This window comes from Cottoperca gobio, unplaced genomic scaffold, assembly GCF_900634415.1.
Source record: "Cottoperca gobio unplaced genomic scaffold, fCotGob3.1 fCotGob3_417arrow_ctg1, whole genome shotgun sequence".
Lineage (NCBI taxonomy): Eukaryota > Metazoa > Chordata > Actinopteri > Perciformes > Bovichtidae > Cottoperca > Cottoperca gobio.
In genome coordinates, this window is record NW_021166999.1 from 37,948 (window position 1) to 64,954 (window position 27,007).

The 27,007-nt window shown below is 42.0% G+C and overlaps 1 protein-coding gene across 5 annotated transcripts; it reads right to left on the minus strand.

The window, feature by feature from the left end:
• Nucleotides 1-1,389: 1,389 nt before the first annotated feature.
• kcnq2b (potassium voltage-gated channel, KQT-like subfamily, member 2b) lies at nucleotides 1,390-27,007 on the minus strand. 5 transcript variants are annotated; one of them, XM_029427962.1, is made up of 19 exons: nucleotides 26,803-27,007; nucleotides 26,461-26,682; nucleotides 24,764-24,914; nucleotides 23,684-23,774; nucleotides 22,709-22,835; nucleotides 16,244-16,419; nucleotides 15,805-15,930; nucleotides 15,593-15,703; nucleotides 15,291-15,386; nucleotides 13,621-13,715; nucleotides 13,444-13,512; nucleotides 13,092-13,121; nucleotides 12,258-12,337; nucleotides 9,683-9,865; nucleotides 4,843-4,951; nucleotides 3,600-3,731; nucleotides 3,094-3,214; nucleotides 2,859-3,016; nucleotides 1,390-2,289 (listed from the first exon to the last, which is right to left on the minus strand). In XM_029427962.1, exons 2-19 carry the CDS (start codon nucleotides 26,591-26,593, stop codon nucleotides 1,695-1,697), a joined length of 2,583 nt encoding a protein of 860 aa, XP_029283822.1. In that variant the 5' UTR covers nucleotides 26,594-26,682; nucleotides 26,803-27,007; the 3' UTR covers nucleotides 1,390-1,694. The 5 variants fall into 5 exon arrangements, with proteins under 5 accessions (XP_029283822.1, XP_029283820.1, XP_029283823.1 ...); XM_029427960.1 differs by having other exon boundaries at nucleotides 26,461-27,007; XM_029427963.1 differs by lacking the exons at nucleotides 24,764-24,914; nucleotides 26,461-26,682; nucleotides 26,803-27,007 and adding an exon at nucleotides 23,869-24,168.

Sequence of the window (27,007 nt, forward strand, 5' to 3'; positions counted from 1 at the left end):
ATATATATCTATCTCTCTCTCTATCTATATATCTGTATATCTGTCTCTCTATATCTATGTGTAATCTCTCTATCTATAGGTGTCTCTCTCTGTCTATATCTATGTATATATATGTGGTATATGTATATATATATCTTGTCTCTTATTATATAGAGATGTGTATAGATTGATATATCTGTGTATTCTTATTATATATATATCGTGTATAGTGTCTTATATATATAGACGTATATATCTAATATACACGTATATGACTCATAATAACATATTATAGATATATAATATACACATATATATATATATATATCTATATGTATGTGTATTAATATATATATATGTATATGTATATATATATATGTGTATATTATTATATATAAGATGTATGTGTATATAGATGTTGTACGATATGTCTATATATTATGTATAGGTGATCTATATGTGTATCTATATTGTAATAGGTATATATATATATCTCTGTATAGTGTATTTCTATATGTCTCTCACTCTATATTTATATCATATCTATCTGTGTCTCTCTTTTGTTTTTTGTTTCTCTATGGTATCTATACTATATCTCTGTATATCTCCTCTCTATATATCTATATATACATATCTCTATATATATCATCTATATCTCTATCTATATATCTATATCTATATGTATATATGTCATCTATATATCTCTATATATGTGTCTATATCTAAATATCTATGTGTATATATCTGTGTATCTCTATATATATCTATATCTATGTGTATCTTATTATATAGATGTGTATATTATTATATCTCTATGTGTATATTCTTCTAATAGCTGTGGATATCTTCTATCTATATAAGCGTGTATTATTTATAATATATACATACATTATCTATGGTATATATATCCATACATACTATATATGTAGCTATATATACACGACATACAATAGGATATATATCTACTACATTACATATATATATGTCTATAGATACATACCTACATATCTAGTATATACATATATAAGATATATACATATATATATATACATATATATAATATATATATACATATATATGTATGTATATATATACATATATATGTATGTATATATATACATATATATGTATGTATATATATACATATATATGTATGTATATATATACATATATATGTATGTATATATATACATATATATGTATGTATATTATACATATATATGTATGTATATATACATATATATGTATGTATATATCTACATATATATGTATGTATATATATACATATATATGTATGTATATATATATACATATATATGTATGTATGTATGTATATATAATATGTATGTATGTATGTATGTATGTATTGTATGTATGTATGTATGTATGTATATATATATATATATACACACATGTGTATATATATGTATATATATACACACACATGTGTATATATATGTATATATATACACATGTGTATGTATATGTGGTTATGTGACGCTGATAATAATAATAATGTAATAATGTTTACAAGTGTCTTAAACATGGAAATCAGACGTGAGCGTGTCCCAGTAGTGAACCAATCAGTGATAGTGACAGTGACACTTCCCATGATGCTTCACTCTGTAGCTCCAGCTGGTTTTTAAAGTGTTGGACTCCATCTGTTTCATAGTTTTAATTAATATTTTAAGTGTTCTGCTGGTTTATCTTCGGCTCTACTTGATTCCGGTCCAGGCTTGGTCTGAGTGTGGCGAGGGAGCGCAGAGCTCCGAGTCAGAGTCCGACTCCCCCTCAGCGATGTACGGGCGGACGGTGGCGCAGCGGGCGGCGCCTCCTCGTTGCTCTCCCAGGCTGACTGAGGAGTAGAAGCCGTTGTTGAGGAAGTCCAGCTTCTCTCGGGACTGGGAGATGGAGAATCCGCTGAAGGAGCGCACCACCTCCTCGTGGTCGACAGATGTGATGGAGGTGTTGCTGTCTGGCTTCATCTCCTCTGTCCCCCCACCCTCCGGTCGCTCTGCCCCCCCTCGCTCTCCGGTGCTGTGCCGGTGCGATCGGTTCCCACCATGCCTCTCTCCGGCCGGAGGAGGCGGGAGTCGAACCAGTGATCCATCCCCCACTGGACTTGGAGTGTTGCCGTTGCTACGCTGGGGAGGGGGCGCGGCCTGCTGGTGGAGCTGGGAGCTGATTGGCTGCCAGGAAGTGGAGGGCGGACAGGTGGGGGCGGAGTAGTTCCTGTGTCCGGGAGAACTGCTGGAGCGGACCATCTTTGTCCCGACACGACTCTTCTCAGTGAGGTCGGCAGGCAATACCCTGAAAAACGAGTAAGCAACAAATAAACAACACAGATACAAAAAGTAAACAACATGCAAACGAGTAAACAAGTAATTAACAAGTAACCAATTAATTTACACTTAAACAACAAGTAACCAACACAGAAACAACAAGTAAACAACACGTAAACGATAAGTAACCAACAACTAAACAAGTAAATAACACAGAAACAAGGAAACAACAAGTAATGTTCTTATGCACCAACTAAACCACAGCAAATTCTTTGTAGGTGAAAACCTACATGGCACTAAAAATGATTCTGATTCTAACCAACACGCAAACGAGTAACCAACAAGTAAACAACACGGAAACAATGAGTAAACAACAAGTGACCAACAAGTAAACAACACGGAAACAACAAATAACCAACGAGTAACCAACAAGTAAACAACAAGTAAACAACAAATAACCAACGAGTAACCAACAAGTAAACAATAAGTAACCAACAACTACACATGTAAATAACAAAACAAATAGGAAACACCCTGAACAACAACAGACAGTTTAGGTAAGGGTTAACAGACAGGGTTAGTTAAGGGTTAACTGACACTTGGCTCTTCTCTGATTGGTCCACAGGGCTGTGGTAGGGCGGGGCCGGGTCCGGCTCTTTGGGTCCAAAGTAAGCGTCAGTCTCAGCCTGAGGGATTCCCATTCGCTGGATGTAGATGTTAACCAGAAAGTCCAACTTCCTCTCCATGGACAGGACCTGAGGGATCAGAGAACAGAGGACCTATCAGATCCAAGAACCTCACAAACCAACCGGCAGGCTTCAATGATTCGTACCTGCTTCTCCACCTTCCCCAGACGTCCCATCATGCTCGGGTCATCAGGAAGCTCATCATTGGCTGGTTTGAGACGGTCCTTGTCTGCGATTGGTGTTCCTCTGCCGACTATCTGATCCACCCTGCCAATTAGGAGACGGCACACACAGAGACCTTAAATGAATGACCTGAAGAGGTTCAAACTGTGAACAGCCACACGAGTGTAACGAGACACATAGTGAGGTTCTTATATTTCAACTCATACGATGTTGTTGTGTCGTCTCAGACTTTTTCAGACTGTGTAGGGGGGCATTATCTTTATTTATGCAGGGGATCTTATGATAAATATTGCTGTATTTAGGATTGTTTAATCTTCACTAAAAAAGACGTGTCCTCTCTGTTGTTTGAACCTTCTGACGGTATATAAAATATTATCAGTTTACTACCTATAACAAAACAGTTTTTCATTAAATGTGGCTTTTGCTCGTTTAAAGTCCAGCACACACATGCCGGGGTCAGAGGTCGTACCTTGACTGCAGGTTCTTGATACGGGCGAGCATGTCGAGGTGTCCGGCTGAGTACTGCTCGATCACGTCCATCACATCATATGGACGAAGACTCTCCTTAAACTTCCTCTTTGACACCATGAAACGCATTATACTGCCAGAGAGGGAGAAACAGGAAGTCAGGAGGAGAGACATCGACACTGCAAGCTCTGCCCTCTCTGTGGTTGCCATTAGCAGAGGTCGTGGTGGTACCTGGGACTGTTTTTGGTGCCAACTCGGTCCAAGCGAGCTAAGCCGAAACTAACGGTTGAGTTAAAATGCTCTGATTGGTCGGAGGGAATCATCCTGCACGAACCCGATGTTTATAAAATGCAAACTACCGTCAAATTTTCTGCAAATCTAGGCCGACGTGCAGACACTGTTTGGTTGCTGATGAGAGGATCCAGCAAGTGTCGCGTTGAAGATGATAATGTTGTCATGATGATGTCATGGCATTGCAGCGATCAGCTGATCAGCCGGGCCACGCTGAGCAGGGGCTCTGCACTCAGTGTGGCCTGGCTGAAGAGTCCTGACACGAGTAGATCTGTCAGCGGGGGGGAGCAGGTCTCTAGATGTGTTTATATCCATCTGTTTTGATGCGCATTTTCCATTTCCGCATAAAAAACCTTGAGTGGAACACCGTAAATTAAATAAAAATGTTTCCACATGTTTAAAAAGTGTGTTCTGTGTCAGGTGTAGAGTTGGTGTGAGAACAGATTCAGGGAATAAATTATGACGTACATGAAGAATGTGACTCCACAGATCTGATGCAACCTTCCTCACAATATTAATGAAATACAGCTTTCTTCTTCTGCAGTGCTATAATGGTTTCACTGCTATTTTTAAAATGAAAGTAACAAATAATATGTAATTTATTACATGTTGAAAATAACAACCAACACTGGTTCTGATAGCAGACCTCATGGAGGCAGGAAGCAATCATTTAATTTCAAATAACACAACACTGACACACCAACAACATAGATAATGATAGTGATAATAATAAAAAATAATATTAATAAACCAAACAGCATGACAGCGGAGCTAACTTTATATCAGACTGACTGGTCTTACCCAACAGCTGATGGTGACCTTTGACCCTAGGGTGAGCACAAACAAATTATAAACAGACAAGTAATGTGAATAAAAAGCATAATAAGCAGAAATAAACAATGAGTAGAGCGATGAATGATGAGCTGACTGATAATAAAACCAACAGCTCCTACCAGATGGCTCTGATGGTGACCTTTAACCCCGGGGTCAGATCCTGAGGCACGAACTCACAGTGGCAGCTCTTGTTGTCGTCGGCCATGTCTTCTCCCGGCAGGCTGGCGTCTGAAACAACAACAACATCAACAATAACAACAAAATCAACAACATCATATATATATATATATATATATATATATATATATATACACATATATATATATATATATATATATATATATATATATATATATATATACATATATATATATATATATATATATATATATATATATATACACAGACTACACTGTTGCGGCCCGTTGGTGCCATATGTTTTTCAAAATGGGAAAAATTTGTAATTGACTACTTTAAAAATCAAATTTATTTGTATAGCACAATATCACAAATTATACATTTGTCTTAGTGTGCTTTACCGACTGTACAGCATATGACACCCTCTGTCCTTAGACCATTGCATCGCACAAGGAAAAACTTCCTAAAAGAAACCCCATAATTAAAGGGGGAAAAATGGAAGAAACCTCAGGGAGAGACTGAGGAGGGATCCCTCGCCCAGGATGGACAGACGTGCAATAGATGTCGTGTACAGGATAAACAACATAGTAAAAATACAACATCCATTTGACAGAAATGATATTGTGATCAAAAAAGAGAACGTATGGATGAATCCAGGATAATGTCAAAAAAGACTTCCCGGTGTCCAGCAAGACCACGGCAGCAGGCGCAGCCACGATTCCTGATCCTGACGTAAATTTTATCAGTGGCAACCTGCCACATGAGACACAGAAACTCTGGGAATGATGCCCCGGATGCTGAGTTAGTAACATACATTTACATAAATGCATACAGATAGAGAGGGAGAAGAGAGGGAGGGGAGGAGAGAGGAAGAGAAGGAGAGCAGGGAGGTGTCCCCCGGCAGTCTAAGCCTATAGCAGCATAACTAGGGGCTGATCCAAGGCAAGCCTGAGCCAGCCCTAACTATAAGCTTTATCAAAAAGGAAAGTCTTTAGCCTGCTCTTAAATGTGGAGAGAGTGTCTGCCTCCCAAACACAAACTGGAAGCTGGTTCCACTGGAGAGGAGCTTGATAGCTGAAGGCTCTGGCTCCCATTGTACTCTTAGAGACTCTAGGAACTACAAGTAACCCTGCAGTCTGGGAGCGCAATGCTCTAGTTGGTTTATAAGGTACTATGAGATCTTTAAGATATGCTGGAGCCTGACCATTAATTGCTTTGTAAGTCAGGAGAAGGATTTTGAATTATATTCTGTATTTTACCAGGAGCCAGTGCAGAGCAGCTAATACAGGAGTAATATGATCCTGTTTCCTAGTTCTTGTCAATTGTTAGATCCGTAGGTTGCGCCCTGGTCCCTCAGGGGCGAGTCTCGACCAACTCTCCAATGTGCCACTGCATTTTGGATCAACTGAAGAGTCTTAAGCGACGTTTTGGGACAACCTGATAACAATGAGTTGCAGTAATCCAGCCTTGAAGTAACAAATGCATGGACTAGTTTTTCTGCATCATTTTGAGACAGGATGTGTCTTATTTTTGCAATGTTACGGAGATGAAAGAAGATAGTCCTTGAGATTTGTTTTATGTGGGAGTTAAACGACAGATCTTGATCAAAGATGACGCCAAGATTCCTTAAGGTGGTGATGGAGGCCAAATTAATGCCATCCAGAGCTTCCATGTCATTAGAAAATGCGTTTCAGAGGCGTTTAGGGCCAAGTATAAGAACTTCAGTTTTGTCTGTGTTTAACATCAAAAACATGCTAGACATCCAAGTTTTTATGTCCTTAAGGCTTGAAGTTTAGCCAATTGATTGGTTTCATCTGGTTTAATTGATAGATATAATTGGGTATCATCCGCATAACAATGAAAGTTTATAGAGTGGTTCCTTATAATATTGCCCAAAGGATTCATATATAAGGTGAATAGAATCAGTCCAAGTACAGAACCCTGCGGAACTCTAAGACTGACTTTGGCTGTCATGGAGGATTCATTGTTAACACATGCAAACTGAGATCGCTCAGATAAATAGGACTTGAACCAGCTTAGTGCGGTTCCTTTTATGCCAACGCAATGTTCCAGTCTCTGTAGTAGAATGTCATGATCAACAGTGTCGAAAGCAGCACTGAGGTCTAACAAGACAAGAACAGAGACAAGTCCTTTGTCTGATGCCAATAGGTCATTGGTAACTTTCACCAGTGCCGTCTCTGTGCTATGATGAACTCTAAATCCAGATTGAAAAACCTCAAATAAACTATTATTATGTAAAAAATCACACAACTGTTTTGCGACTGCTTTCTCAAGGATCTTAGCGAGAAAGGGAAGGTTAGATATCGGCTAAAACCTCTGGATCCAGACTAGGCTTTTTAAGAAGTGGTTTTATTACAGCTACTTTAAAGGATTTTGGTACGTAGCCAGATAATAGAGACAGGTTGATCATATTTAATAACAAGGTGTTAATTAAGGGTAAAACTTCTTTAAACAGTTCAGTTGGAATCGGGTCTAAAAGACAGGTTGATGGCTTAGACGATGAGATTGTTGAAGTTAGTTGGTTAAGGATGATTGGAGTAAAACAATCTAGATATATTTCAGGAGTTACTAATGTTTTTGAAATTCCGGAGGTTGAAGTTAAGTCATTAACTTCAACCTCCGGGCAGGGCAGGAGGAGATTAATTTTGTCTCTAATAAGTTTAATTTTATCATTAAAAAAGCTCATGAAGTCACTACTGAGAGATATAGGAACAGAAGGCTCTGTAGAGCTGTGACTTTCTGTCAGCCTGGCTACAGTGCTGAAAAGAAAGCTGGGGTTATTCTTATTTTCTTCTATTAAGGAAGAGTAATAAGCTGCTCTGCATTACGGAGAGCCATCTTATACATTTTAAGATGATCTAACCAGACTAAATGAGATTCTTCCAATTTAGTTATAAGGACTAAACTTGATAAAGATTCGGAGAATTCAGATAGAAATTCAGAGTATGGACCAGGAGGGCGGTACACAGTAACAAATAAAATTGGCTTTATTGTTTTCCATGTTGGGTTTGAGAGCGTAAGAACAAGGCTTTCAAAAGAGTTATAGTTTAGTTTAGGTTTAGGATTGATCAAGAGGTTTGAGTTGAATATGGCCGCAACTCCACCTCCTCGGCCAGTACCTCGAGGAATGTGAGTATTAATATGACCAGGTGGAGTGGATTCATTAAGACCAGGGGTTGGGAACCTTTTTGGCTGGGAGAGCCATAAAAGCCAAATATTTGTTTATGTATTTCCTTGAGAGCCATATATTTAATAAATTTGAATGAGACTTTATGCGTGCATTTTTGAAGTATAACACGTCTCATATGTCGATCATAACTGGCCCGCCGGTTTTGGTAATTAAATCAATGCATGGCACAACCACGGGAAAAGACATTTGAGGAAGTATCTAAATGTGTGAATGAAATAAAAGTGCCCCGGGACAAACTGACGGGACTGACGACAGATGGAGCGCCTGCGATGCGGTGAAAAGCGTGGTGAGGATGTGGGAGAAGATGCAGCAGGAGACCTGTGTAGGTGAGCTGACGGTGTATCACTGCATCATACACCAGGGAGCGCTGTGTTGTAAAGCTCTGGAAATGGAACATGTAATAAGCACTGTAACACAGACAGGAAACTTTATAAGAGTCAATTTAAGTATTTTCTTGAGGAGATACATTCTGAACATGGCGGTGCGCTGGCTGAGTCGAGGGAAAGTGCTGAATAGATTTTTCGAGTTGCGAGCTGCTGCCAGTTTTTGGAAAGCAGAGGGAAAGACACCACAGATCTCTGGGACGAAAAAGTGTCGATGTGAGCTGGCCTTTTTGTGCGACATAACGAAGCATCTCACTGTTAAACCTCCAGCTTCAGGACCATGTGATCACGGACATGTATGATGCAGTGACAGCGTTCCAAGCCAAGATGCCTGTGGGAGACTCAGATGCAGAAGGAAACTTTGGTCACTACATGTTTCCAAACCCTGACAAACCATCTCCACCGCTGTGTTCCCGACCGCGCATTCTGCTGATAATCTGAAAATCTCCACATCTCCCTCTCAATTTGCGGTTGTTGGATGCTCCAAAACCAAATCTTAATTTTCCTCGTTTGTCACGCTTTGTTTCAGTCCACCTGGTGTTTGACTTTTTTAAATAAGAAATCGATCCATTTTACGTCCGTAGAAACACACGCGAACTAGCATGAAATGGTGAAACAAGTCAACCGTAGCCAAGCTAACGCAAGTATGAAGTGCCAGGTTGGTCGTAGTATCCACCAATTGAAATGCTCCAATTTAGCGATATAAATTATTTTTTAGCAAATGTCTATATATATATATATATATATATATATATATATATATATATATATATATATATATATATATATATATATATATATTCATAAGCATGCTTATGATAACATATTTTTAATGACCTTAAGTTTATTTATTTATATACTAGCCCACCATGTATCTAAGGGCTGAGCAAGTTTAAATATCTTGTTTCTAGTCTATATTTGTTTCTTTTATCAATTAATATTACATATAATTTTGTTATTTGTAGGCTAATAGAGCAGACATTTTCAGTGTTTTAATGGGTTATATGTAATAGCCCTGCTTGTTTTTAGTGTTTTTATGAAATATCTGTATTGACTGCATAATCATATCTATCACCCCTTAATTTAGCCTCCTGCCATGCGAGCCACCAATTAAAGCTTGGCGAGCCGCAGGAGGCTTGCAAGCCGCACAATGAGTAACCCTGCTATAGAGGCTAGGTAACCCTATAGAGGTTTCAATGAGAAGACTCCAGCAGTTTGATAGGTTACCTTCAGAATTCTGCCGTGAGGCGGCTCCTCGGATCCTGAAGGCCTGTCTGTTTCTGCTACGTTCTCCGAAGCTCCAGCTCTTTGGAACCTTGCTTGGACTTTCCTCCAGACTGGGCTCCATGCTGGGGGACCGCCGTAGGGCCTGGACGCTGCCCAGAGCTCCAGGAATAACGCCAGCGCCAACTGTGGGAACCAATAGACACAGGAAGTAGGGAAGGAAAGAATGTCGTCAGCAATGGAACACACCAGAATCTAGTTAGTTGTCCAGCTTCATGTCGGTCCAACAGTCTGCAGGTTTTTATTTAGGACGTTCATCCTGTCTGGTCTAAGGCTAGTTAGAGGAGTCACTACAGGTGAATAGGGTAACAACTTTAACAATATCTTTAACCTCCTGAGACCCAATCTTTTGTTTGGTATGCATTTTTAATTTCTCCTAGCTATTTGGGATTAGTAAAACCTAATAAGTATAAAACCTAAACATAGTCTTTGAACAGGAAGTAGTTTTTGAAAAAAATGATGTCCTCATATGTGGACAATGGGTTCTAAAGCTTCAGCAGTTCATTGGCTACACCAGTGATTTTCAACCACTGTGCCGTGAGAGATCGTGAGGTGTGCCGTGGGAAATTTTCCAACTTTAGTTTTTTAATAAATATTCTCCGACAGCACACTCCGGAGCCCCGACAGCATACAAATATACTCCCCCAATGGAACCCCGCGCGCCCTGAAATTCAAGTTTTTTGTTTTCTTCCTGCTTTGCGCATTCACATTCACCCCTCCCGCACACACCTACAGAGCGGAGGAAAGGGGAGGAGTGAACTATGCACCAGCCCCCCCCCCCCCGTCACACAAACCTCGGTCAGCAGCAACCCCCCCCCCCCCCGTCGCACAAACCTGCTTGAGAAACACTGTTATAGAGGGTATTTTGCCCAGATATGAATACAGGTGTGCCTTGAGAAAACCACTGGGCTACACGATAAGCGAGTCAACAGGCTGCTGCTTGCTCCGTCTGTAAACAAAAGAAGAGGGCTGGCACTTCCTTATCAAGTTGACACTCATTGGCTCTTGATGGCTGTAGATAACGCATGGAAGCTTCTATTGGCTCAAATGAAGTTTCAATCGAAAGGTCAGAGTTCGGCATCCCGTTAGCAAGCATCAAAATAAAGCTAATAGCTTGCTACATGCCGTTTTTACCGAATATCATCGCGAAAATAAACACATCGATCAGCTGATTTCAAAGATTGCAACAGCTGTTCATGGGCTTTTATCAATGTGACATGTTCAAGATGGATATATTTTTACTGGAAACGATCTATAGGACCTCTTGCTTGTTTGAGATGCCTACTGTACTTGCTGTTGTGATTTTTATCTCAAAACCGTTTTGCTCACTAAATAGACGAGATTCTAATATTTCGAACGATATGCGGCGTTGTGTAACAACTCCATCATGGCGGACTGTAAACAACACAGGGCAAACAACTCCTTCTCTTCCTCTCTCCTCCCCTCTCTCTCTATCTGTATACATTTATGTAAATGTATGCTACTAACTCATCATCCGGGGTATCATCCCCGGAGTTTCTGTGTCTCTCATGTGGCAGGTTGCAACTGATAAAGTTTACGTCAGGATCAGGAATCGTGGCTGCGCCTGCTGCCCTGGTCCTGCTGGACACCGGGAAGCCTTTTTGACATTTTCCTGGATTCATCCATACTTTCTCTTTTTTTCAACACAACATAATTTCTGTCAAATGTTGTATTTGTACTATGTTGTTTATCCTGTACACACGACATCTATTGCACATCTGTCCGTCCTGGGAGAGGGATCCCTCCTCAGTTCTCCCTGAGGTTTCTAACATTTTCTCCCCTTTAATTATGGGGTTTCTTTTAGGAAGTCTTTCCTTGTGCGACAGAGGATCTAAGGACAGAGGGTCTAAGGACAGAGGGTCTGAGGACAGAGGGTCTAAGGACAGAGGGTGTCTTATGCTGTACAGTCTGTAAAGCACACTGAGACAAATGTATCATTTGTGATATTGGGATATATAAATACATTTGATTTGATTTGATACAACCTCTCTGAAAATGCAAAACTATCACATGATGGCCGTCCACCCGTTAAGAGGTTAAAATATAAGGTGTAGCAAAGCCCAAATGTAATATCCTCATATGAGGACGCAGGGTCGTAAGATATCACCATGAAACTTACCCAGTTCATTACTGACATTAACACAATTATTTTTGTATTACAAGTTTATTTAAATATGCAAATGAGGCATTATGTAATGATAACTTTTGGTGAATTTAGGAGAAATCTACAGACATAAATAGACTAAATAAAAAATGTGGATTTTGATGTTTTCTTTACACTAGTGTAAAAAAAGACTTGTTATGGAGGCTAAATTACCCTAACTCTTTAAATGTGGCTGTGCATAATGTTTAGCCAATAGAGTCTCTCCTTAAAAAGGGAGATATTATCTGTTTTTTAGTGGTAGGTGGTGAAATGTTTCTGACCGCAAACTACATCAAACTGATTTGATCCACACAACAATAATCTGATTTATGTGCACAAACATTAAAAACTCACCGTGCTGAGGAGAACCTTTCCCTTTTGTTCCTGAACTCCGGGGAGACGAGAAGACCCTCTCCTTCAGACTGACTTTCTGACTGCAGAGACAAACAGACAGGTTAGACAGGTTAATTGGATCTAAAAAGTTAGACAGGAGTCTGGAAGAAAAGGTCCCGGATGTCCTTCATGGGGAATGTTTACTCTCTTTGTCCCAACATGTTACATTTCCTATTTCCTGTCCATAATTTCTGTTTGTGCCGAAAGCCAACACCTAAACAGTGAATTACAACCTACAACACATGCCCTCTGTTTGTACCACAGTACTTTAAAGTAGCTGTAATAAAACCTCTTCTTAAAAGTCTTGATCCAGAGGTTTTAGCAGCTATAGGCCAATATCTAACCTTCCTTTTCTCTCTGAGATCCTTGAGAAAGCAGTCGCAAAACAGTTGTGTGATTTTTTTATACAATATTTTATTTGAGGTTTTTCAGTCTGGATTCAGAGTTCATCATAGCACAGAGACGGCACTGGTGAAAGTTACTAATTACCTTCTATTGGCATCAGACAAAGGACTTGTCTCTGTTCTTGTCTTGTTAGACCTCAGTGCTGCTTTCGACACTGTTGAGCAGGACGTTCTACTACAGAGAACATTTCATCGTCCTTAAAGGAACCGCACTAAGCTAGTTTAAGTCTTATTTATCTGAGCGATCTCAGCTTGTCATGGAGTCCCGCAAGGTTCTGTACTTGCGCCACCATGAATCCTTCTTGTGCCTCGTTTCCAGCAGCGTAGACGCAGAGTTTGACGTCAGACCCAGAGTTAGTATTAAAGTTACTAATAAGGACCGGACACTGACCTGGGAGACGGTTCAGGCTGGACGTCCTTTCTGCAGATAGGCGGACAGACAGAGAGAAAGACAGAGAGACAGACAGACAGACAGACAGACACACAGACAGGTTGTTATTATTAACTATTGAATAAAGAAGAATGTTATTGATGATTCTGACTTCATTAAATGATCATTGTTCATTATGTACGTTATATAATGTACGTTAAATGTGAGTGTCCACAGGCTTCAGCTCTCGGATCGAAGCGTCTTTCAGATAACTTCAGAGGCTTTTTTCTCGAGGCGCCGCATACGCTCTGTGAAAAACAAAGGCGCTTTATGGATGCTCAGCCTACTGTAGCAGTTTGTGTACTTTTCAAACCTGAAGGAGAGTCCAGATTTGTTCTTGAGGTTCCTCAATAAATCCAATTGGTTGAGAGGAGGAATCAGCCTGAAACAGAAAATTCATGATATAAATGTTAATTATAATAACATTTACAGACTTATTAATGATGAGTGATACAAATATTAATTATTATATATTATATATTATATGCACCTGTACATGGGCACGGAGACGGTTCTCTCGTAGTAGTCCCAGGTGGACGTCAGGTCGGTGCGGCTCAGGTTTGTAGCGTAAACCCTCCACGCCGCCTGCAGTGATAGAGGACAGACCACATGCTGATGAAGCAGGTAGTGGACTCCAGTGATTTTCAAACTAAAAGCTCTACTCTGGAGTTACAGCATTCACAGTGCTGTGAGAGAATTTAGCTTCAAACTGGATCTGTCTGTAGAGGAGGAACACAAGATGTACTGAAGAGAATGTTTTCTGATTTCTGAAGAGGATTTAGAGACGTTTATCATGGGCCGACATCAGAGATAGTGATAAGTGACACTGATGATATCAATATTATAATATATTATATTACATTATATACAATATAAACGCAACACTTTTGTTTTTGCTCCCATTTTTCATGAGCTGAAATCCAAGATCTAAGACTTTTTCTATGTTTTCTATCTTTTTCTACAATAAGCCTATTTCTCTCAAATATTGTTCACAAATTTGTTTAAATCTGTGTTCGTGAGCACTTCTCCTTTGCCGAGATAATCCATCCACTTCACAGGTGTGGCATATCAAGATGCTGATTAGACAGCATGGTTACTGCACAGGTGTGCCATAGGCTGGTCACAATAAAAGGCCACTCAAAAAACTAAAGGCAGTTTTATCACACAACAAGTTTTGAGGGAGCGTGCAATTGGAATGCTGACTGCAGGAATGTCCACCAGAGCTGTTGCCCGTGAATTCAATGTTAATTTCTCTACCATAAGCCATCTTCAAAGGCATTTCCGAAAATTTAGCAGTACATACAACCAGTCTCACAACCGCAGACCATGTGTAACCACAGCAGCCCAAGCTCAACCCTCCACATCCGGCATCTTCACCTGCAAAATCGTTGCACTTTGGAGAGGTGTTCTCTTCACGGATGAATCCCGGTTTTCACTGTACAGAGCAGATGGCAAACATCGTGTATGGCGTCATGTGGGTGAGCGGTTTACTGATGTCAACATCGTGAATCAAATGGCCCATGGTGGCGGTGGGGTTATGGTATGGGCAGGCATATGTTATGGACAACGAATACAGGTTTATTTTATTGATGGTATTTTGAATGCATAGAGATACCGTGACGAAATCCTGAGGCCCATTGTTGTGCCATTCATCCACCACCATCACCAGCAGGATGATGCACGATCCCATGTTGCAAGGATCTGTACACACTTCCTGGAAGCTGAAAACATCCCAGTTCTTGAATGGCCTGCATACTCACCGGACATGTCACCCATTGAGCATGTTTGGGATGCTTTGGATCAGCGTATACGACAGCGTGTTCCAGTTCCTGCCAATATCCAGCAACTCAGCAAAGGAGAAGTGCTCACTGACACAGATTTTAAAAAATGTGTGAACAATATTTGAGAGAAATAGGCCTTTTGTGTACATAGAAAGAGTCAGATCTTGGATTTCAGCTCATGAAAAATGGGAGCAGAAACAAAAGTGTTGCGTTTAAATGTTTGGTCAGTACATATTATATTATGTTATATTATTTTATATTATATTATATTATATTATTTTATATTATATTGTAATATATTATGTTATATTATATAATATTATGTTATATTATTTTATATTATATTATAATATATTATGTTATATTATATTATGTTCACCTGTATAAGTCCAGCTGCCGGGTTTCTTCTCTTCTCAAAGTGTTTCTGACGATGCTGCTCCTGAACCTTCAGAGCAAAACCAGAACCCAGGATCCCCTGACAGACAGACAGGTGAGACACAGAAAGGTGAGAGACAGACAGAGAGACATTACTATCATGGATCATCGTGCGGCTTCACAGTTTTTATTAGTAGGATTCACTTTTATTTCAGAAATCTGAACATGTAAAAACATAAAGTAATGCGTAATAACGCATGTAATCTAACGATCTGGTTTAAAGTTTCAAACATTAGAGGGACTGACGGCGGGCAGAGCGAAGAAGGAGACCCCAATCAGGGTGAAGGTCGCAGCCAGCAGACGTCCATTCCACGTGATTGGGAACTTGTCTCCATAACCGATGGTCGTCAAGGTGATCTGACAGAGACAGACAGACCAATCAGATCGCTCCATCACTGAGGAGACGGGAAGAACAATATAAAGATAATAAATACTCCCATGTCAGTGTGTTGTCTCACCAGGCCCCACCAGAGGGCGTCTGCATATGTCTCAAACTGTTCGTTGTCCTCTTTTTCTGCCAAATACACAAGGAAACTGGCCAGAATGAGACACAGGAAGCCGATGTACCAGGCAGTGATCAGCTCCTGCAGAACACAGACAGACAGAGAAAGTAACTCTCTGATTCATATAGAGTAAAGATACACTTCAACTATCTTTACTCTTCTTCCTCTCCTTCAACTGAAACTTCAACTGCTTTCAGTGCTTATACTGCAAACACTTCAACTATCTTTACTCGTCCGCCTCTCCTTCCACTGACACTTCAAATGCAACAGTTGATGTGTCAGTTTATCTGTGTGTCTCTCTGTCTGTCTCTTTACCTGTCTGCCTGTCTCTCTCTCTGTCTCCCTACCTGCCAGTCTCTCTGTATCTCTGTCTGTCAGATATTTCCCAGGATACCTTGCTGTGGGCGTAGACGACAGACCCCAGCAGTTTCCAGGTTCCTCCCCGTCGGTCCATCCGGATCATCCTGAGAATCTGAAGGAAACGAAGCGACCTGATGGCTGAAGTGGCAAAGACGTTCCCCTGAGTCCCCGCTGCCAGCACGGAGATGGACGCTATCAGCACCATGATGTCTGCAGACAAACAGGGAGACAGGGAGAGAGACAGGTGAGAGAGACAGGTGAACTGCTGCTGCTGACATCCAGCCTGGCTCTGTAAATTAAAGGCTCCTTCAACAACCAGTGCAGAGAGTCCGACTTTGGACACCTTTTATTATTAAAAAGGGCCCAAGACTTAAAAACACCCTGATAAAACGGAGGCAGCCCATTTAACTTAAAAAAATTAGAATCAGTTAAAAACAGAGCAGCATTCAGCCCCAGGTTATTTACACATCTGAGAATGCAGCTGGTCACATCTCTCCACACCAAATCAGCCGGGCCGGTAAGATATTTTTGTAAAAACTGGCTGTTCGGCTGGCCAGGTGGACAAGGCCCTGTCCCCCCTCCTCTCTGGATAAAAACAGCACTCCCTGTGGCACCCAGTGTAGACCATCCCAAAACAAATCCACCATTTCTTTCTGTAGCTTTGCTAAAATACCTGAGGGAGGATCTACACAGGTCAGACGGTGACACAATTGGGATGCTACAAGGTTGTTTAAAACCAAGACCCTACCTTTAAAAGACATCTGAGGGAGCAGCCACTTCCACTTGGAAAGCTTTCCCTAAATCTTTTCTGTGACATTCTACCAGTTCTTCTGGACAATAATTTATTTTCCTAAAAACACACCAAGATATTTCAGGCCGTCAGTTCTCCAGGTGAGGCTCTGGGGAAGAACTGGGAGACCGCCACGCCACTCCCCGACAGCGAGGGCCTCACTTTTCTTCCAATTTACCTTCGCTGCCGATGTTACACTAAAACTACTCACAATATCTGTTAAAATGTCCGCATCTCTCTGGCTTGTAATAAAAACAATAATATCGTCTGCGTATGCGGATAAAACAAATCTGCTATTAAAACCAGGTAAAACCAGACCTTGTAGGTTGGAGCGTATTTTGCAGAGGAGAGGTTCCAGGGAGAGCACATAGAGCATCCCCGACAGAGCACAGCCCTGCCAGACCCCTCTATACACTCTAAAAGGAGCACACAGACTACCATTGAACTTCAGCACACTCTCAACTTCACTGTACAACACCTTGATCTTGCCTATGAAACCAGCGCTGAACCCAAACTTCTCCATTACTTTCCAGAGGAAGTTGTGCTCAACGCGGTCAAAGGTCTTTTCCTGGTCTAGAGAAATCAGACCAGTATCAAAGCCCAATGAGCTGGAGACCTCCAAAACATTTAGAATTAGGTAGACATTGTCTACCATGGACCTGCCGGGCACACAGTACGTCTGGTCCCGGTGGATGACCTGCTCCATAGCCCCCCCCAGCCTGGTGGCCAGAGCCTTGGACAGAAGCTTGTAATCCACACATAGCAATGACACAGGACGCCAGTTTCCGATGTCCTGCAGGTTTCCTTTCTTGGGCAGGAGCGTTATCACGGCCCTGCGGCAGGACATCGGCATGGAATCAGAGGCCAGACTCTCGTTAAAAACATCTAAAAGATCTGTTGCTAAAATGTCCCAATATGCTTTAAAAAACTCAACAGTGAGGCCGTCGATTCCGGGAGCCCGCCGTCCTTGCATTTTCTGCAGAGCAGCCTGTAGCTCCCATGTAGTTAACGGCCCCTCCAGCTGTGAGTTGGTTTCCTCGGATACCTGAGGTAGTCTCCCTAAAAACCCCTCTAAAAGCGTTTCCTCCCCCTCATACTCACTCAAGTATAGGGAGGAATAAAAACTCAGAGTGCGTGTTCTGATCTGGCTTGGTTCCGTTATTTCTTGCCCTGTGACTGAGAGCAGTGAGTGGATTACTCTCTTCTGTCCGTTCTTCTTCTCCAGGCCGAAGAAGAAGCTAGATGGAGCATCCATTTCAGTGGCGTTTTGGAACCGGGACCGGACCAGTGCGCCCTGGACTTTAACGTACAGCAGGTCGGCTAATGCCATTTCTTTTACTTTGAGGAGTTCAATATATCCTCGATCTCCTGTGGACTCACTGATTTGTTCTAGTTCTACTATATCACCCTCCAGGTCTTTCATAGATCTGGTGATGTCATGTGTGACATTGAGGGTGTGCTGCTGACAAAGCATTTTAACTTCAGTCTTAGCATGGTCCCACCACTGCCTAAGACTGTTAAACTCACCCTTCCTCTGCCTAAAAACACTCCAGAAATAAATAAAAGCTTCTCTAAATTTTTTATCAAATGTTAAAACTGAGTTAAAGTGCCAGTATGCGCTTCTTGGCAACACATTTCTAATAAAAACATTACATAAAAGCAAAGAGTGATCTGTAAAACCAGCAGGTATAATATTGCACATTTTAAAAATGTTAAAATGATGTTTAAAACAATAAATATGATCTAACCTGGCAGAGGAAATCCTATTTTCTCTGCATTGGGATCATGTGTACTGTTTAGCATCTGCGTTCATCCTCCGCCATACATCCACCAGACCATGAGAGCGGACCAGCTGCCTCAGAACATGCTGGGACGCTGGATGCGGCTCTGCGTGGTTCCGATCTAAAAAAGCATTTTCTGTACAGTTAAAATCCCCCCCCCAAGAATAAAAAATGCTCCGAGGCACAGCTATTTAAAACATCATTAATGTTTTGTAAAAACAACTTCCTCTCTGCACCGATTGTTGGGGCATACACATTTATAAAAACAGCATTAAAAAGGTCAAACCGGGCTTTTACTAAAAGCAGCCTCCCCTCGATAAAATGCTCGACCTCCAGTGAGACTGGAGTAAAAGATTTGGAGAAGAGGAAGCCCACTCCTCCACTAAGAGATGTGTTGTGGCTTAAAATAACTTCCCCTTCCCACTCCCTCCTCCAGTCTATCTCGTTAAAGCCGTCGCTGTGCGTCTCCTGTAAAAAAAGGACATCAACGTGTTTTAATTTTGCAGTTTCATATATTTGTGTCCTTTTTTTTAATCTATAAACCTCCTGCTCAATGAGGCCAGACTCTCTTTGGCTCATATGGAATCTGGCTGAGCTAATAAAAACGAGTAAATCCGGAAAGTAATCCTCCACTTTTATGCCGTGTTGATTTTTTGTTTGTTGGAAAAAAACTTTCAACATTTCAACCGGGTACATTTTTGTTTTCTGGCTGTTGCTCAGAGTAAAACCAGGGATGTAGCTGCTGTCTGACACACACTCCTCTTCACTAAAACTGTCTTCTGCCTGTCCATGCTTCCTGCCTATCTGTCTTTCCTCCCTGACTTTACTGTTCTTGGCATCACTGGATGCATTCTTACTTTTTATTTTATTGCCTCTTCCTCCATCTCAGCCTCTTCTACCTGCTCACTCCACGGAACCTGGATTTTCCTGTCTCCTCTCCTTCTACACCACCCATTTCCTCCGCCTCATTTCCTCTTACCATACCTGACCCCTCTGCCTCTCCTACACCACCCATTTCCTCTACTACATCACCCACTTCCTTTACCTCTTCTACTCTTACCTCACTCACCTCCTCTGCACCACACACCTCTTCTACACCACCCACCTCCTCTATCTCTTCTCCTCCCATACCACCTGACTCCCCCTGCACTTTCTCTCCCTCTTTTTTTTTTCTTTTTTTTCCACCACACCAAGTGAATTAACACCACCTATCCCGTGCACAAAGCTGGACACAGCAGCTGCCACCGGCCGCCCCAGCGGAGAGCCCTCCTCCGAAGCCGCAGCCCCTCCCGGCGAAGAGCCCCCACCGGGGGAGCAGCAGCCGCTCCTCAAGGACCAGACGGAGCTGGATCCCTGCGCTTTGGACAGGCTCTCGTGGTGTGTCCCTCCTCCCCGCAACCAAAACATTTAATAACCGATGAAGTGGCAAATATCATGTATTCATAATCATCTACTTTAACGTGGAAGCGGAGGTTGAGCTCCACATCTCGGTTATTAAGTATCATATACAGCTGTCTTCAGTGAGACACTACTTGCTTCAGCAACTGAGATTTACATCCAGACATAATCTTTTTTACCGGGGAAACAACTTTCCCGTGTCTGGATAGTTCTCTGCTGAGAAGCTCATCAGTTATGAACGGAGGGACATTTGATATTACAACTTTGGTTGCGGGCAGAGTGAGTGGCATCACCTGCACAAACGCTCACCGTAATACCTGTCTCGATGACGTGGTGCACCCGCTCCACCTGGTCCAGGAAGATGACAACTGCCCCGTTCATCCGTGCCAGAAACTTTACACTGCCGTGTCCGACCTTGTCTCCCACAGCTAACCCGATCTCCTCAACACTACACAGGAAGCCGGTTGATATTTTGATTTTGATGCTTCCTCGTGAGCTTGGTGTAGTCTCCATTTGCCATGACGTCAGACGCCGGCCGGCAGAACACCGGCAGGAGAAAAACACCCAAAATCACCCCGACTATCCACCAAAACGCACCAAAAAGTAAACAAAATCAAACTGTCACCAATGAACTAAGTTAAATCAAACCCATTATTAAATAAATAAACAACAAGAAAGTATCGAAATAGAGACATAGAGAGAGAGAGAGAGAGACAGGTGAGAGAGAGACAGGTGAAATAAACAGGCGAGAGAGAGAGACAGACATGGAGAGAGAGAGGAGAAAGAGAGACAGACAGGTGTGAGAGAGAGACAGACATGTGAAAGAATCAGGTGAGAGAGAGAGAGAGACAGGTGAAAGAGACAGGTGAGAGAGAGAGACAGGACAGGGGTAGATAGAAAAGGGTTTGAGAGAGACTGACAGAGACAGACAGAAATGTGAGAGAGAGAGAGAGAGAGAGAGAGAGAGAGACAGACAGGGAGAGAGACAGGAGAGAGAGACAGGTGAGAGAGAGGGAGAGAGAGACAGGTGAAAGAAACAGGTGAGAGCGAGAGAGACAAAAAGACAGGGAGAGAGACAGGAGAGAGAGACAGGTGAGAGAGACAGGTGAGAGAGAGAGACAGACAGGGAGAGAGATAGGAGAGAGACAAAGAGAGAGAGACATGTGAAAGAAACAGGTGAGAGAGAGGGAGAGAGAGAGAGAGACAGACAGACAGACAGGGAGAGAGACAGGTGAAAGAAACAGGTGTGAGAAAGAGAGAGAGAGACAGGTGAAAGAAACTGGTGTGAGAGAAAGAGGGAGAGAGACAGACAGACAGACAGGGAAACAGAGCGAGAGAGACAGGTGAAAGAGAGAGACAGACAGGGAGAGAGAGACAGGTGAGAGAGAGACAGGTGAAATAAAGAGGTGAGAGAGAGAGACAGACATGGAGAGAGAGAGGAGAGAGACAGACAGGTGTGAGAGAGAGACAGACATGTGAAAGAATCAGGTGAGAGAGAGAGAGAGAGAGAGAGAGAGAGAGAGAGAGAGAAAGAGAGAGAGACAGGATAGGGGAAGAGAGAAAAGGGTTAGAGAGAGACCGACAGAGACAGACAGACAGGTGAGAGAGAGAGAGAGAGAGAGAGAGAGAGAGAGAGATAGGTGAGAGACAGACATACAGGGAGAGAGACAGGAGAGAGAGACAGGTGAGAGAGAGAGACAGACAGGGAGAGAGATAGGAGAGAGACAAAGAGAGAGAGACATGTGAAAGAAACAGGTGAGAGAGAGGGAGAGAGACAGACAGACAGACAGACAGACAGGGAGAGAGACAGGTGAAAGAAACAGGTGTGAGAAAGAGAGAGAGAGACAGGTGAAAGAAACAGGTGTGAGAGAAAGAGGGAGAGAGAGAGACAGACAGACAGACAAGGAAACAGAGCGAGAGAGACAGGTGAGAGAGAGAGACAGACAGGGAGAGAGAGACAGGTGAGAGAGAGACAGGTGAAATAAAGAGGTGAGAGAGAGAGACAGACATGGAGAGAGAGAGGATAGAGACAGACAGGTGTGAGAGAGACAGACATGTGAAAGAATCAGGTGAGAGAGAGAGAGAGAGAGAGAGAGAGAGAGAGAGAGAGAGAGAGAGAGAGAGCGAGAGAGAGACAGGATAGGGGAAGAGAGAAAAGGGTTAGAGAGAGACCGACAGAGACAGACAGACAGGTGAGAGAGAGAGAGAGAGAGAGAGAGAGAGAGAGAGAGAGAGATAGGTGAGAGACAGACAGACAGACAGACAGGGTGAGAGACAGGTGAGAGAAAGAAAGACAGGCAGACAGACAGACAGGCAGGCAGTGTTAGAGTCCAGACTGCGGGCGCTCACAGCAGCCTTCTTTAGTTCACTTTCAACTACAGTAACTTTAGTTCAAAGTGAAGATGTTTTGTTGTTCCCCTGATAAACGGTATTTCTATGTGACTGTTTGTCATCACATGATTTCAGTTCTGCCTCTGTGAATTGGACCAGCATGTTGGTCGTGGCGTGTTGTTAAAGACACCGGACTCACCAATAACACAGAAAGGCTTCCTGGCGAACTTCAGTCGTCCTCTCCAGCCTCGGTAGCGGCAGCAGCAGCCGGCGGCCCATATCCTGACCATGTACTCCACCCCGAACACCACGATGGTGACCACTTCCTGTTACACAACGACACTGTTAGAAACTGGCCAATCTTGATCCATCTGCTGATTAACCTCCTTAAATGAAAGAATCAGGAAACAGATCCACAGCATGTTTCAGGCCAAAAGAATTCATGATATTATATTATATATATTATATATTATCTATATAGTTACGACTATATGCTTTCAGTTGATTCATCTTTAACTTAGATTTTTGTGCATTTTGTCTCTTTGTGGCAAATTATTTACATTAATTAAACAGAAATTATTTAAATGGTGCTGGATTATTTACATGATATTATCATGTGTATTGTTACTATGATATCATATTTCCTGTTTTAATACCATGGTTATTGTCACTCACGGTATTTCTGGTGCACATATAAAGATCAGTAACACAACAAACAACCAGCTGATGTTAATATCCTTAATGAAAACTGACTAAATCTGTTTGTGACACTAACTGAACATATCAAAATGCAATATTGTTGAAGAACAAAGAAAATTGTTCTAACTATTTTCTGCACGAGGACTCAGAATAATTTACTGAAGCTAACAATGTTCAATATAATCTGAGGAATAAAACATTTCTTATTGAATAAAACTAAAATAGTTTGTCTTTGCCTAAGATAAGAATTTGATGCCCAGAATTTAGAGACTTGAGATTTGACTAAAAACTAAATGTGATTTAAAAACTAACTAAGTTAGACTAAGACTGAAAAACATCTCACAGAATTAAAATGATTCAAAATGACAGTTCAAAAATATAATCAAACTGCAGAAACATTTTTACTGAGCTGTGTTTTTATTTATATATTTATTTTCAGTTTGTGTGAGGATGAAGTGTATTTTTAGAGAAGTACCAGGATGTAGAGAGCGTCCTCTGAACTCTTCTCGTACTCTTTGATGGTGGAGAAGACAGACAGGACCAGACAGGAGAAAACCAGCAGGAACCTGCAAAGAGGACCAGATAACATGTTAGCTACGGTTATATTAAGTGATTTAATACCAACAAAGTCACAGTGACTGGAGTGACGTAGGGCGGCACCTGATATTCCTCTTGACCTGTAGGCCCCAATGACCTCAAATATCCACCTGGAAAGTCTCTGTCTGGACCGGACAGACCCTGGGCCCCCACAGCAGACAGACAGGCCCCCACCAGGCGGAGCAGTTCTGCTTCTTCGTCCTGTAGGCATGAGCGGTCAGAGCCAGAAAAACATAACCAGAGCGATTTATGTGCTCTGCAGTCTCCTGTGCGCTCCAGAGCCCCTCACCACTTGCGCTGCCATCCCGCCCAACCATCCGGAGGGAGAAGCTTCCATCACCCCCGAGGGGATCAACACCCAATGAGACACCACCTTTGGCCAGGTATGTCCTGTCTTCTCCATGGATGCAATACCAGGAAGCATCGGCTGGACACCCTGACCTTCTGGGACCCGTGCCACCTCAGATCTAAATGGAGACCATTGGTCCAAACTTGGCTGTAAGTTGATGAGGCCCAGCGGCACGACTGATGTTGCAGACGTCAACATACCGACAACCCGAGAAATAGGCAGTACCTCCTGTTCTTCTGAAAATGGAGGAACAGCTGGAGTATGGTCTCTACCCGGAAGGAGCCCCGGGGTATCCCAATGAACACTTCCCTTTGGCGGGGTATGATACAACTCTTTCCATGATAGATGGCATGAAGGGGGCCGGGGTGTCCTGCTCTGCCTGTTGCCGAAGTGGAGCACAAATCAGACAATTGTCCAAATATGGGAGGATTTGTATCAAAGCCATTACTGCCCGCATGCACCTCGTAAAGACCCGTTTGGATACGGAAGTACCAAATGGGAGCACATTCAGCTGATAGGCCTGCTCTTCGAATATGAAGCGCAGGTACTGGCAGACGGACAGACAGGTAGACAGACAGACAGGTAGACAGTGGGTACTCAGGTATTTACACGTAGGCGTGGTAGATGAAGGCCCATCCTCGAGGTCTCTCCAGCACGTTGTACAGGAAGTTCTGCAGCCGCCTGTAGAGCGCGTTTCTCTTTGGAGGTTTTTTTACCCCAGAGACACTTTTGCGCTGCCGCCGAGGACCCTCCACCACACCTGGACACAGGTAAATATATTCACACATTAACACACCAATAACAACACACTAATAACAACACACTAATAACAACACATTAATAACAACACATTAATAACAACAACACACTAATAACAACACATTAATAACAACACATTAATAACAACACACTAATAACAACACACTAATAACAACACACTAATAACAACACACCAATAACAACACACTAATAACAACACACTAATAACAACACACCAATAACAACACATTAATAACAACACATTAATAACAACACACTAACAACACACTAATAACAACACATTAATAACAACACATTAATAACAACACACTAATAACAACACACTAATAACAACACACCAATAACAACACACTAATAACAACACACTAATAACAACACACCAATAACAACACATTAATAACAACACACTAATAATAACACACTAACACCTAGACACAGGTAAATATATTGACACATTAACACACTAATAACAACACACTAATAACAACACACCAATAACAACACACCAATAACAACACACTGACAGCTGGACATTTTCATAATACAATATCGTCATTGTTGTACTTTTATGAACTAATAAAGGTTTGGATACAAGCCTGCAAATAAACACGAGAGCCATCAGCCAATCACATTTAAACTCACAGAAAATATCTTCTGCTTTAAACTCATTGGTCCAAATCTGCAGGTAATTTTTATTTTATTCTAATTAGCAGATTTGGAAATGATCAGAAGAACCAGATCTGGTTTACTAAATATATTTTAAAAATACATACATTACATTTAGCAGACACTCTTATCCAGAGCTTACAGTGAACTAACTACAGTGACAGTCTCCCTGAGCAACTCAGGGTTAAATTGCCCAGGGACACAATGGTGCAGCCCTAGTGTTGAACTCACAACCATCTGGTGTTGTAATTGAAAGCCTTACCACTAAACCACTATGCCATATATACCACCCATTCACATATAAAATACATATACATATATAAAATACATATATACATACATACATATATATATATATATAGAAACGATATATACATATTTATAAAATACATATGTGCATATGTGCATATGGGCGGCTGTGGCTCAGGATCGTCCAGCCATCTGAGGGTCGATAGATAGATCCCCAGCCCCTGCAGTCAGCATGTCGAAGTGTCCTTGGATACAAGATACTGAACCCCAAATTGCTCCAGATGGCCAACGTAGTGTGTCTGTGAATGGTTAACCTACTGATGACCTGATATACACCTTGTAATGAGCCACTGTTTCTGTATGAATGTGTGTGAATGCCGACATGTGTTGTAAAGCGCTTTGAGTGACCGCAAAGATAGGAAAAGCGCTTTATAAATGCAGTCCATGTATGCATATATAAAATACACACACATATATATATATATATAATGCGTGTATATAAATATATAAAATACATATATACATACAAAGATATAAACACTGCGGCTGCTCATAGAGAGAGACGCGCAAACATAGTCTCGGCTAGGTCCCGGCTGCAGCTGCTTGTTTACCGGCTATGAGCAGAGCTCCGTCCCGGCTGGATTCGGTCCCTGCGGCCTCCAGTCCCACGAAGCCGACCTTCAGCTTCTTCTGGTCGGCCTGCGCTCCGGGGAACACCCCGCCGTTCCGGGACTTCTGCACCATGACGGACTGAGATACCTGCACCGACCTGCCGATCTACTGCCAGCCCGCAGAGAGAGCACCGAGGCCGGCCAGGCCCGGCGGGAGCATCGCTATTGCGGAGCAGAGGAGAGAGATGGGGGAGAGATGGAGGAGAACAGAGTAGGAAAATAAACCCGCAGAGCTACAGACAGGCTACAGATTTGTCTGATCAGCAGGTTTTTTCTCCTCACCGACTTCTTCCACAAACAGGAAATGGAATGACGTCACCGACGGTTATTGATCAGCTCACAAATTAAAAAACATTGATTAGATTATGAAAAGAGGAAGATCACCATCATCATCATCTTCTTCCTACTCTTCCTCTAAACGAATAGTTTTTCTGCCTTGTTTTGTTTTTCTTGTGCAGCAGAATGTGACTATTTTCTGAGTTTTATA

Bases quoted from the DNA above. Each gene is read 5' to 3' on its own strand.
- kcnq2b (XM_029427962.1), bottom strand. From the start codon at position 26,593: ATGGTGCAGAAGTCCCGGAACGGCGGGGTGTTCCCCGGAGCGCAGGCC. The intron at 12,338-13,091 runs GTCAGTGTCCGG...TTGTCTCTGCAG, and splicing joins CAGCCTGAACCGTCTCCCAG to TCAGAAAGTCAGTCTGAAGG. The intron at 4,952-9,682 runs GTAACCTATCAA...TTGTTGTTTCAG, and splicing joins CTCACGGCAGAATTCTGAAG to ACGCCAGCCTGCCGGGAGAA.